The sequence below is a fragment of the Macaca nemestrina genome, chromosome 19 (genome assembly GCF_043159975.1).
Source record: "Macaca nemestrina isolate mMacNem1 chromosome 19, mMacNem.hap1, whole genome shotgun sequence".
In the NCBI taxonomy this organism is placed as follows: domain Eukaryota; kingdom Metazoa; phylum Chordata; class Mammalia; order Primates; family Cercopithecidae; genus Macaca; species Macaca nemestrina.
The window spans coordinates 23,821,570-23,835,469 of record NC_092143.1 but is presented as its reverse complement, the minus strand read 5'-3'; the positions used below and the strand labels follow the sequence as shown (position 1 = coordinate 23,835,469).

At 33.2% G+C, this 13,900-nt stretch overlaps 1 protein-coding gene across 7 annotated transcripts in view; it reads left to right on the top strand.

The window, feature by feature from the left end:
* The window catches only part of LOC105477091 (WD repeat domain 7), a 388,969-nt gene that overhangs the window by 60,219 nt on the left and 314,850 nt on the right, over positions 1 to 13,900 (top strand). For all 7 annotated transcript variants that reach the window (XM_071085283.1, XM_071085280.1, XM_071085278.1 and 4 more), the window contains exon 13: positions 8,678 to 8,873. In XM_071085283.1, coding sequence (XP_070941384.1) covers positions 8,678 to 8,873 — 196 coding nt within the window. The remainder of the gene's footprint in view (positions 1 to 8,677; positions 8,874 to 13,900) is intronic.

Sequence of the window (13,900 nt, the reverse complement as noted above, 5' to 3'; positions counted from 1 at the left end):
GTATTGAAAAAGGGAAATTCATGTTCTTGAAGAATTATGAATGTTTTCATATTTTCTGGTAGATACCTAAACATCAGCAACAGTTAACCCCTTCAGAAAACAAATACAATTACATTCTAAAAGATAGAATCTATGCTATATAATTACATAATAATAATGATGATGGAGATAACATTATCTTTTTTTTTTTTTTTTTTTTTTTTGAGACGGAGTCTCACGCTGTTGCCCAGGCTGGAGTGCAGTGGCGCGATCTCGGCTCACTGCAAGCTCCGCCTCCCGGGTTCCCGCCATTCTCCTGCCTCAGCCTCCTGAGTAGCTGGGACTACAGGCGCCCGCCACCGCGCCCGGCTAATTTTTTGTATTTTTAGTAGAGACGGGGTTTCACTGTGGTCTCGATCTCCTGACCTTGTGATCCGCCCGCGTCGGCCTCCCAAAGTGCTGGGATTACAGGCTTGAGCCACCGCGCCCGGCCAACATTATCTTTTGTATTCATGACATGTTAGTCACTGTATGAATTTATATTTCATGTTATTCACACAGCAATTCTGTTAGGTATGTTACTGCCGTTAACCACATCATATAGAGAAAAGAGACTCGGAGTGGTTAAATGACTCATCCAAGTCAGACAGTTAGCAAGTGGCAGCACTCGAATTTGATCCTTACTAGTCTGATTTGACAGCCTGAACTGATAAATGCTGCCCTTTAGCAGATTTTGTAGTCTATTTCAAAGTAATTAGTTTTCTCAAGTTTTTGTCATTTTTCATTATTGATTTGTATGACTTATCTTTTAGTTTTTCATCTTTGATTATTCAAGTTTGGAATTTTTCAGTTTTAGTTCCCTTTTATTTTTTTTACTTGTAACATATTACTTGCTCTTTAAAAATGTGGTATAGTTTTCATTGCACCTTGATTAATGTATATCCACTGTTAACATTTTTGAAAACAGAGATAACTAAGAAGGTAAAAGGTCACCTGTTATTCTTCTACAGTTAAGAGAACCACAATTAATATATTTTGATGTATGTTCTTCTAGCCTCTTAAAATCCATTTTATTATATCCTTGTGATTTTACTGTAGATACAGTTTCCTGTGCATATTGCATTTTCATTTAATATTGTGACAAATATTTTCAAAGTTATTTTACTTATTCATGAAAGTAATTTTACATTACATTGTGTGAGCATGCCATATTTACTTAGCAATTCTACTTTGGGTATTTAATTGTTCCCAGTGTCTTCTATTGTAAATAATACAATATTCAATGTCTTTGTAAATATTTTCTTTCATTTAGGATTATTTTCTTTGGATATAGTCTACTCAGTGAAAATATCAGAACCTCCGAAATTTGATACAATAGCTTATTAACAATTTTAAGGCTGCTGAATTATATTATGAAATTATTTTCTACTCTCAGTGCCCATTTCATTGCTGCTTGCCAGCACAAAAGTTACTTACTTCCATGCTTCAGTTTCTACATCTTTAAAAATGGAAATAATAGTACCTACCTCAAAGGGTTGTTAATGAGACTGTAATGAATTACTGCCAAGCAGTTGGAACACGCCTAGCAAAATGTATGAACCCCCAAAACGTTAACTATTTGGCATTGTAATTTTTAGAATCTTTGTCCAAGTTGACAGGTAAAAATAGTATTTTAATGTTTGAATTTGCTTTTCTTTGATACCTAGAGATATTCAGATTTTTCTAAAAGGATTTTAGTTTTTTTTTTTTGAAGACATTTTTCTTTTTGTCCTTTGCTTTTTTTTTCTCTCCAAGGGTTATTAGTGTTTGAGCTCTTAACTGAAATATTAAGCTTATGTGGCTTCTGTTGTTGCTGGAATTTCTAATTTATTATTTACTGTTGAATTTTTTAACCTATACTTATTTTCAGTTTTTATGTAATCAATTTATTTTTTTATTTGTAGTTTCTTCCACATTTTTTGAAGCTTGAAATCTTTTCACCCAAAAATGTGATAAGACTTGATGAGAAACAATGGCTAAATTAAAAGCAAACATAAAATAATATATCTGAAATGTATTTATGATTGTGGGGTGATGTAAGGATAAAAAAAATCTGCTCTTCTCTAAGCATGTATGTTATTTATTAACATACATGTTAATAAATATGTTATTTATTACTAAGTATGTTTATTACATACTTGTTTTTTTCTTTGATAGGCAGTATTTTCTTAATCTTGTATTAAATCCTTCATATTTCTTTACCATTTTAGTAATAAGGAAGCAGTTGAAGAATTATAGAGTTCTAATTAGTCCACTATTTCTCCAGTGTTATTTTTCTATACAGTGAATAAAGGAAGACGTTAAAACTAGTCCCTAAAAGTTTTCTTGTTCATGTAATTATCCAATTAGTTTGTTAATCAGTGTTGTGGTTGGACCATATGGTCTTTTTTTCTAAAACATGTATTAAATAAACAGTCCTCTACTTTTTTTTTTTTTTAAATGAAGTTTGGATTTTTAAAGCTTTTTAAAAAAGTCTAGTTTTGGGAAAGTGTAGAAGTGAAATTAACATTTAATTTCATAGGCTCTTTTTTCCCCTTCAGGTAGAATATTTAACGTGATAAATGATGCATCTTAACTGCACATTTATGTTCCATAGTAAGAGTTCTGGGAAGTACAAGAAATAATGATTAAGAGAATAGTGGGATTGATTTATGAGCAAAAGAAGCTGGTCATTTATAGCATGTCTAATGATGGGCGTGTTTAAAAGGAGAGACAATAGAATGTTTGTATGTTTAGCAACTGTTCAGGCAAATAGAAATACTGTTTTGGGCAAATAAGACCATTGCTCCTGATATGATGTGAAGAAAAAGAGTAATTTAGTTTAGAAAACAAATTAGCAAAAGTAGAAAATAAAAAATATATATTATTTACATTGGGAGCTGTTGGAAAGTGGAATCATCTCCCCAGAGAGCTGGTGGATGGGATAAACTAGCTGTCTCTGATTTCTGTAATTCATGGCAGATGCTTAGGAACAGGTTACATAAGAGGTTTCTGGGAATGGTTTGAAATGAAGTCTTGTAAAATGCGTAAGGTCAGACTGGGTGACCTAGGTGGTATATTCTGACTCTATCAGATTCTGTGATAGCTTGTGGCATTCTGCTGTTCAGCACTAATGTACTGTGAGGATTATTTACTGGCAAATCCAATGAGCCTTTATTTGGTTTAAGATGATAATTATTTGAAAAATAGTAATTGACCTAAGAATATACTTATTTTGGGCCAGTATCTTCTCCCCTCTCTTTGCTTTTTCATCAAATAAAAACAGCGTTTTTACTTGGTTAAATATTCTGTTGATTGTTGTTAACCTTTACTTTTAATTGGCATTTGATGTCATTGGTGCATATCGTGTCTAGGACAGAATTAATACAGTGTTTGCAACATGATTTTGAATAACTTTCACCTGTAAAATACTAGCTCGGTTGATAGAGTACTTCATCTGTGCCGCATAAGTTCTGTTCCATAACAGTACAAATTTTTGAGTGGAATTTTATGTTTACATTCTTTATGTCAGTTGATAGCAGTGGTTACTGAAGTAGAATAGAAAGACAGTCAACGGGGGTATAGGAAGAAAATCTTAGAACTTTTATTTACTTATTTTTTAATCTTAGGAAATTGAGCTTTATGAACATTTACTAGAAGGAGGGGCATTGGTGGCCTCATTTGTTTTGCATTCCAGATGGACACGCATCATCTCAGGCCAGAGTGGGTGAGCCTCAAGTGGGGTGCCAGAGTTACTTTGACCCTGTTTGTTTCCAGTTAGAATGTGCTTGCTTAAGGGACTTGCAGATGATATTATATAGTTCTAAACCTAGCCATCACAAAATGGGCAGGGAAAATATGGATGGGAGATATTTCTAATGAAAAATCTCTTCATCAGCTATATGACAAGTTTTAATGATCATTTGATCAGTCTGGCAGGAGGGCAGCAAAAAATTTATAATTATATGAAATTTGTATTTACATCCACTGTCATTAACAAGGAAACCTTCCTAAGGATCCATTTTGTGACGTGAGATATTGGCTAATGTAATATGAAGTTACTCACATTAGTGAGACATTTCAGAAATGTTTATTCTTAAATCTGTTTATTTAAACCTTGAGCCATCCTTTTAAAATACATGTATTTGTGCATCTATTACAATTTAGGTGATATAGTGCACAGAATTACACATGTATAATTTGTAAGTATACAACTAGGGAACACATTTCAAAATTATTTAATGCATGTGTAATAGGAATAATTTGAGGCATATTTTTCAAATAAGTTTAAAGATAAGAGGTTCACATTTTTTAGTAGTTGTAGTATTATTTTACTTATACAGTTTAAATGTTTTATATGTTATCTTGTTGTAATGCCATTGGTGTTAAATCATGTTTAGGTGACTTTTCCAGGTTGAAATGAAAAAAGGTGAAGTAGAATGGGATTAATCAAGTTATGAAATTAGTCATTGCAGGTGAAATAGGTGTTCAGTAACCCAGATCTCTAGAATTTAATAATAAAGGCATTGTGCTAATTTAACTCATTTGTGAAGAAGCTGGATGTAAATCAGGAAGAAATATGAGTTACAAAGTATTCTTTAAGAAGTGCTTTAATAATTTTGAGGACAGATAAGAGGAAACCAAGTTAATTGTGTTTTATTAGAACTTTTAAGTGCTTTTATTTAACAGATAGCTGAGAATTATTTATTACTCTGTTCATTGTTTGAATTAAAATTAATATCAAGTGTTGCTTGAATAGTCTTTTTTCCTTTTACACTTAAATATGCTAGACATTTGCTTTGTTTATACCATTAATTTGTTTTCACACAGGCTGCAAAGGTAGCCATCAACTCAGAATTAATTAGTGAAATCAAAATTAATGAGGTTTTACTATATTGGGTCATTTCTGCTTCAGGCCAGTTTTCTTTATATGAGTTGGACTAGCATTTTTTTGAAAGAAGAAAAATTAGATTTATTTTAATCCATATTTAAAAAGCACAGAACCATCTTTTCTTGTGAGTTAAGTACCTCTAATAACTATGCTTTCTTGGGCTTAGTAATATTGATTTTTTTTTGTTTTCATTCTTGATTATTTTGGCTATTTCCAGTCTTATTACAGTAAAGCTAAAGTTAACTCTTTAGATACTTATTTACAGAGATGGTATATCATTTTTACTTTGGAATAAACTTTTTTTTTAAGATGGAGTCTCACTCCGTCATCCAGACTAGAGTGCAATGGCGTGATCTCGGTTCCATGCAACTTCCGTCTGCAGGTTCAAGCGATTCTCCTTCCTCAGCCTCCCCGTCGGCTACTGTTTTGTATTTTTAGTAGAGACGAGCTTCCACCATATTAGCCAGGCTGGTCTTGAACTTTTGACCTCAGGTGATCCATCCCCCTCAACCTCCCAAAGTGCTGGTATTATACGTGTGAGCCACTGTGCCTGGCCTGGAACAGTTTTTTGTAGATTAAGCTTGTTATTTGCAAATTTTCATTATTACACTATGTGAAAGGGGAATAAAAGTATTCTTTAAAACATATTTAGTTAAATTTGTGTGTCAGAGGAGAATGCATCATGTAGAAATGAAAAAGCTAGAATCTTGGAGTTAAAGCTCTTTTTTTTAACCTTCAGAAAATTACATCTCATAATCTACTTTTTAAAGCAGATCCTATGCTCTTATTTAATATTCATTTTGTATGTCCTTTATTTTTGCTACATAACAGTAATAATATAATGTAGAGCTTTTAAGTCTTATGAAGATAGATTACGTTTTCTTAAATATTTGAAATTATCTGCCTGTGTATCTATGGGGAGGGTGAAAGTTCTGACAGGGAAACTTCTCACGAGGGGTTGATAATGTGGAAGGTCAAGTTTCTCATAAGAATGGGAAAGGCTTTTTTCTTTGCTTAATGGCTCTAGTCCTCTCTCTGCTAAATTACAAACTATGGTAAGGAGATCTTTGACAGAGAGAGAGTATGCGTAGCTCAGTCGTTGTCAGTAGCTTTGTGTCACCTCAGATGTTGAGATCTCCAATAGGGCAAAATTTAAGAACACCTAACAGAGAATATTGGCAAAACTTCCTATTGACTCATACTTCATTTTCTCCACTTTTTGAAAAGGAATGACTAGAGTGTATGTGAGCATGAATGAAATGACTTTCAACGTGGGGACTAGCAAGTAGGTCAGTTAGATGTGTGGCACTAATTAGGGATTAGCTCTTTATAAAGAAGATTTTGGACAGTTTGTAAGTCTAAGTAGCAGAATCAAAAGTAGGGTCAGTGACCAGGCGTGGTGGTTCACGCCTGTAGTCCTAGCACTTTGGGAGGCTGAGGCAGGCGGATTGCTTGAGCCCAGGGGTTCAAGACTAGCCTGGGCAACCTAGAGGCTCTATTAAATATAATATATATATATAAAACAGTGGTGTTGGATGTGTGAATACTGTGATTGATAAGTGCCTGATGAAAGGATATAAACAGATGAAAAGGAATACTGTTTAGGCATCATTCTTTAAGTTCATTATACCCATAGAAAAAGATAACTATTTCTTTCACGAGGGAAATAAATAAAATGACCACTTTTTGACAGATTAATGTTGCAAAATAGAATATTGTAGTTAACCATTAATGTAGCAACCAACCCTTTTTATAAAATGAATAATGGATATATTTGACAAAGTCAGTACTGATGATAAGCTGTAGAAATGCAAAACATCCATTGTATTAAACTCTTGCTTTGAGTTAGCAGCATACATATGTAGCTCTGTGTGTGTGTGTGTGTGTGTGTGTGTATTTACCCAGTTTTGTTCTAACATACCCAAATTTAACTATTTTTGTAGTTTGCCATTTTGTTTTGATTTGTTAATTATAAAACTAATTTGTGTGTGTCAGAGTCAACCGCCCCTCAGTTTTTAATGTCTTTTGTAAAGACATTAAGAATCACATTTCATGTTTCAATTGAATGTTTATCAGGAAAATAAGCTTAAAAATGCTTTAAAAATTCTATATAATGTTTTAATAAAGGTTTGTAATACCATTTCTCTGAACCTAGTTTTTTTTTTTTAACTTTTAACATGAGTAAACACCTGTTATGCTGATTATAGTGTGTAATTATAATACACAAAGTACAAATAAAGCTAACAAAGAATAAAAATAAAACAGTTGAATTTAAGAACAAAGTAAATAGTTAAATATTACTGTCATCTTTGTTTTATTACTATGCTGCTTCATTCAAACATTGATTTTAGGTTGTTTACAAAAATAAACATTATCTAGTAAGATAAAAATAAAGCTAAATCATAGTGAAGAGAATATAAGGGAAGAAAGCAAATGAGACCATTGATAGGCCATATTCTGATACTTATGCCCAAGATCCAGCACTGTTATAGATAGAAAATTCAGTCCTGAGTTTCCAAAGTGTGTTCATCTAAAACTAGGTCTTAATAAGATTACTATGTTCAAACAACTTTGGAGATGAATGATGTTGTATCCCCTTGACGAGATAATTATGGTCACAGCATTCTAAAGGTTCTTGGAAGTTCTGTGGTTAAAAACAACAGCTACCACCTAACCTCAGTATTGTCAGTATTTCCCATGCACATTTGACCACACTTTTCCTCCCTTTTTTTCACCTAATATCTATCCACATGTCCTATTGGGGAAGGATATTGAGATACTGATCTTTAGTTTAAAAACAGCCTGTTTGCTTAGGAGAACCCAGCAGCGTGAGGTTTGATGTGTTTTTTCTTTAGATCCCATACAAGGAAAAGAGTATATATATAGTGCAGTGAGCCTCACCTTCAATAAATAGCCACGATATGTACAAGAATGAGTTTCAAATGGCTGTTTTTATATGGTTTCTCTCAGTATGACCTGAAAGCATAATCTAGTAAGTCACTGAAAAGTTAAGTTTTCCATTGTTTATAAATTGTTTTACAGAAATACAGACTTTAATTTTTAATTTTTTAGGTCATAGGTTCAGTTCTCTCTTACCAGAGAAAATCTTTGATTATTTATATCTTGTCTTGTTCTAAAAAGGAGTTGAAGGGCAAAAACTAGAGGTGAGCAGAAAATATACAGCAGAACATTTAATTGGCTATTGTGTGGCTAGTTGAGGTGGTGCATCTGCTGACATTACAGATAGACACCATGAAAGAAACGGGAATGCATATCTACAGATAATGTGAATATCTATGACTCCTAAGAAATGATCGTGGCAGAGGGACGGTGAGGGTATTGTTTTTGAGCAAAGGTGCAGGAAAGAGCATGGGTCTAAATGAAAGAGTCACAGGCAGAAGGAAGCGCTGCAGAAAGCAGCTCCCGCAGCAAACAAAGGAAAGTTCACACCATGGAAAGAGAACACCTAATAACAGATCAATTTTTTCTCAGCTTTGCCTGCTCCAATATAGTAATCATTTTAGTGAGGTCATCTTTACATTTGAACAGCAGTTTTTCCAATCTTTTACAGTCTTTAATCTAGAATTAATTTAGTATAAAAATATTTTGATGATTGATCTGGGTTTTATGTATAATATAAAGGAACACATTTTTCAACATGACCTAATATTGTGGTTGTTTTTCAGTGGCAGCAAATGTATAATTAATTTTGCCTTAAGTTATTGAAAACAGGATCCATTTTATTTTAAATTTAATTTAAATACAATTAAGGTTTATTCTTCTTTTCAGGCAAGAGTACAGCACTGCATCTGCTCTGTAGCCAGTGACCACTCAGTAGGACTTCTAAGTTTGCGAGAGAAAAAATGCATAATGTTGGCATCTCGTCACCTTTTTCCTATTCAAGTAATCAAATGGAGGCCTTCTGATGATTATCTGGTAGTGGGGTGTTCAGATGGTTCTGTGTACGTCTGGCAAATGGATACTGGTAAGAACGAGTATGAAGAGATACTATAGATAATTAAATGGGTATATTTTGTTTCCTAGAAATGAAAATGTCTTTTGAATGAAGAAAAAAGCCTTGAAATGTAAAATAGTTGCTACTTTTATTTCTAATTGTTTAAGTGGCCTCTTTTTTGTTCTGCTATGCCAAATGCTTGTAGAATATTTCATGAATCTTTAAAAGCATGTAATTGAGGATAATATGCAGATGAGGACAGACATATGGACAACAAAGTATGTATGATTCCTGTATAATTCACGAGTAAACTGTGAACAAGAAGAAATCACCAGGTTCACATGTAGTGAAAAAGATACAACCCTTTTTTCTTTGAACAGCAGAAAAGCAATGCTGGGCAGTTAATTGTATGAGGTAATTAAAATGAAGTTTTCAAGTTCTAGAGAGAACATTTGAAATTTCAAATTTCAGAAAGTTATGTATTGGGGGTATAATGTAGAACAAGTAATGCTTAGCTTAAAAGCACAGACAATAATATGTGATGTTTATACACAGACTGCCATGGTTTTCCCTCAGAAATTTGCAAGTATATAACTAAATGTTTATTGGTTTAGGCCTTTTTTACTTTTACAATTTTCAGTAGTCATCTATCAGTTATGAAAGTCTTTCTTTTGATTCCTAGTTGTACTAATATTTCTACTCGATTTTTTTCTTTTCTTCATCTTTGTTTTAAATAGTGTTTTTTGAAATCAGACTATAAACATATTTCTGCATGCACTATTGTGCAAAAGGGAGTTCTCTTAAGCCTTTTGGGAATAAATAGTCATAAGCTTCAGTAATCTTTATTTATTGTCTTCATTTTAACTGGTAGTACATAGGCAATCTTGACAAGAGGAAGCCTTCTTGAAGTCTGTCAAACTTCCTTGCTTTTGCGTGTAACTTTTCTTCCTCTTGTCTCTCATTGTAAAAGAGATTCATACTTTTGGTCAAGTTTTAAAAGCACAAAAGTATTAGAAAAGAAGAAAGATGAACCCATATCTCATTGCTCAGTGGTAAATGTTAACATTTTTGGCAAATTACTTTCTAATCTCTTTCTGGGCATTTAAAAAAACAGAATTGCTGTTGTACTACACATGCAATTTTATATCTTTCTTTTGTGTATCTTTATGTTATGTCCTATCTGCTGAATAGCAGTCTTGTGTTTTATTTTTTTTTAGTCCACTTCATAAACTGAATATATGGAATTTGTCTTGGCTCTAGAGTCAGACTGTTTAGTTTGAACTTAGGATGGACTCCTAGCTAGCCCTGTGACCTATTCCAAGTCACTGAATATTTATCCCTCAATTTCCTCACCTGTAAAATTAGGGTAATAATATTTTCTATCTTAAAGCATTTCTGAGAGAATAAAATGAGATAATATTTCCCTGACATGTGGTAAACAGAATATAAGTATGTATGTATGTATATGTGTGTGCAATTGTAAGCCTATGTGTGTGTGTATACGTGCATGTGTATGTATTTCCTACTACTATTATTAAAGAAGCATGCTGTTTAACTTGCTACTTTGTTGAACTTGGGAGTATGACGTTATCTACATTTAGAAATAATTTTTTGGGAATTAGTACTAAAGAAAGTTCTTATAGCAGTAATGGTATTTGTAAGACACTGTATTAAAATACTGTCAATATTAAGACTGGGCACAGTGGCTCATACCTGTAGTCCTAGCACTTTGGGAGGTGGAGGGGAGTGGATTGCTTGAGCCAAGGAGTTTGAGACCATCCTGGGCAACATGGTGAAACACCATCTCTACAAAAAAATACAAAAATTAGCTGGGTGTGGTGACACATGCCTGTGTCCCACCCACTCAGGTGGCTGAGGTGAGAGAATCACTTGAGACCAGGAGGTCGAGGCTACAGTGAGCTGTGATTGCACCACTGCACCCCAACCTGGGAGACAGAGAGAGACTCTGCCTTAAAAAAAAAATCTGTAACTATTAAATTAATAGCTGATATATTTTAAGTGAAAATGTATAGTAAACTTGTCTAGGACTTGTTCAAATTAAATATTAAGAGAGTATCATTTTTCTGAACTTTTCTGAGGCTTAAATATATAATACTTGAATATTTCAGATACTCTAAATATCTTTGTGAAGAATATAAAGCAAAATTATTTACAAATGAGGCCTTACTGATAGACAAAGTTACTGTTCTAGTAATTTTTCTAGAAGGAAATGACAAATAGGCCCTAACTGTAGGGGTATTGGAAGAGGTTATTGTTATAATCAGTTTAGTATAATTAAGCCCAATTTAGATAAAATACAGCATGTAATATTGAAATTACATGCTGAAGATTTGGGTAAACAGTCAATATGACATTCAAGATAAATGCTATAGAGAAGCTGAATTTATTTTGGATTTCAACCATAATAGGAGGCATACCTTGTTTTTTTCCTCCTTGCTGTTCATGCTGTAGCTAGTGATATAAAGTTCCCTGGGGAGTCAGTAAGGTACATCCTGGAGGTATTGACATTATTTATTTATTAAATTTATTTATTTATTAAATAAATAAATAATGAAGCTAGGAAAATCAGATTCAGCCAGAGTTTGATGTATGAAATGTATTTAAACTCTGAGGAGATACTTGATCCCTCTTGTTAGTGTTTTGGGAATGTATTTTTACAAATGCAGCCATACCATGTTAACCCTGTTTTGCATACTGGGCAATTTTCTAGTTATTGTTTTGAGTTATACTGATGTTTCTAACTTAAAACACTTGAAGTGTCTTTCTTTTATATGTTTATGCAGCATGTTTACACTTTTTTTTCCTTCAAATGAGTGCTTTGTGTTTTCAGTTCATATTTCCTTGTGAAATGCAGCCAAAGCTAGTAATACAAAATGTAGAGAGCTGGAGTTCTAGAACCTTTTGTTCTTTTATTGTGACATTTTCTTATATGCAGTAGCAATGTAATAGTGATCTAATGGCTATGGAAATTATTCTTTTACATCTCTAAATAGTTAAAAAACTACCCAAACACTAGCAACAAGATTGAGCCAGATGAATCTCTTGCTTCCCTCTTATGAACTTAAGGTGGGCCACTGACCTAGGTGGCTTCTGTGGAGCTGCTTATGTGCTTCTGGGATCAACCGCCTCATTTTTCCCGTTTGATATTCCCAGTAAGTATGCAGTGCCATTGACAAGGTCAGAATCCTGTTTCTTTGGGAAACAGGCATGCTGAAAGTAATGACTGATGTTACAAAATGTTCTTCTTATCTAGCCATTACCAGGCCTAAACCACATTCTCATCTGCTTCTTTTTATCATTCTTGCTACACAACAAAAGTGATTCCCACATCGTATTTCTATTCCTTATGTATAATTATTAGATGTTCTTGTACAAATGCAAATGCCATTAATGCTTGACAAATATCAGGAATTAGTGTATGAGGACTTGTGAATTTATTTGTTATGTGACGTTTCTTTTTATGTTCTGCTCTCCATGTTTTCTAATATTTCTGTTTTTGCGTGTACTTCATGAAATATGCATTTGAGTCTCCTTTTTGAACTTACGTGCCTAATGAAATCTAGGAGGGAATTATGAATTAATGTATGTTTGTGTGTCTTTTGAAAAACACATAAAGCATGGCTAACAAAAAGCCTGAGTTTTAGGGACTCAGATTGTCATATAAGTAAAGTCTTAGTGACTGTTATTCTTCCCTAAGACTAAGTTTTGAAAACTTTTTCATGCTTTTATTTTGATGCATTTAAATTGATGTTTTTCTCTTGCTACTAAAATTGCTGAAGAGAATCAGGAGGTAGTGTTGAAGTTCAGCCTTTTGTTATTAGTGGAGGGTTTTAGTAGTATGTGTTTTCCTCATGTATTTGACCCTTTGCCAGTAGTATTTAATACAGTGGAAATTAGATCTTACATTTGTATTTCATTATATATTGCCATTACATCATCAGCTTTTCTGTACATTTTTGCTTTTCATTCTATTACAAAACATGCAATAGGACAGGGGAAGACACAGAAAATGAATGAGTTAAGAAAAAGAGGTAATTGACTAAAACCTTGGTAAGACCAAGTATAATCAGAGAGTTTCTTTTTTCTCTTTTAATGCTTGACTCTATGAAATCTTACATATTTACCTACCTATGTAGTTACCATTTTCGTTGCTTCCCTTTTTGAAGGAAGAGGTTTAGAGTGGAGATATGACTGTGCTTACTACTCCCCCCTCTCACAACCCCTCCATGCAATTAATCACTAAGTCTTTCCCATTAGGTCTCCCTCACCTACTTTTTTATTCTTTCCAGTGTACCATTAATTTATGGGCATATTTTTCCATACCTAGGCTATCTTTATTGGGTACCCTGCCTACTCTTTCTACCTTCTAATTCATCCTGTACTCTGCTGGGAAATTAATCCTAGGAAAGAAAACACAAACAAAACTTGCTTCATATGAATGTCTTAATGAATAAACCATAAATAATATTAGTTCATAAAGCCTTCAGGACAAGGTCTTTACCTGTTGCTGTTCTTTTACACAAACCAGTTTCTCTAGTCAATAATAATTGGGTCACTCCCAATTCTTGTTGCTAGTATCATCCATATTGTTTTCATGATTTTCACTCACTTGGAACATTGCTTTTTTCCTTCCATTTTTTTTGTTTGTTTAAAACAAACAAAAATATCTATGATATTTTCAGGAAATATGAATAATAAGAATGCAGTCTTGCATATTTACCTGTGTAGTCACCATTTCCATTGCTCTTTATTGCCTTGTGTAGATGCAGATTTTTGCCTGGAGTCATTTTTCTTTTGTCTAAAATTTAATTTTTATTTTAGTGTCGGTCTGCAGGTGATGAATTCTTTCAGCTTTTACGTGTTTGAAGAAACTCTATTTTATCTTCATTTTTAAAGGCTATTTTCTCTAGATATAGAATTCTAGATCAACAGGTTTTTGTCTTTTGCTTCCTGTACTCCAGCTGTCTTCTGGGTTGCATTATTTCCAGTGAGAAATCTGCTGTCATCCTTATGTTTCTTCTATATGTAACATTTCT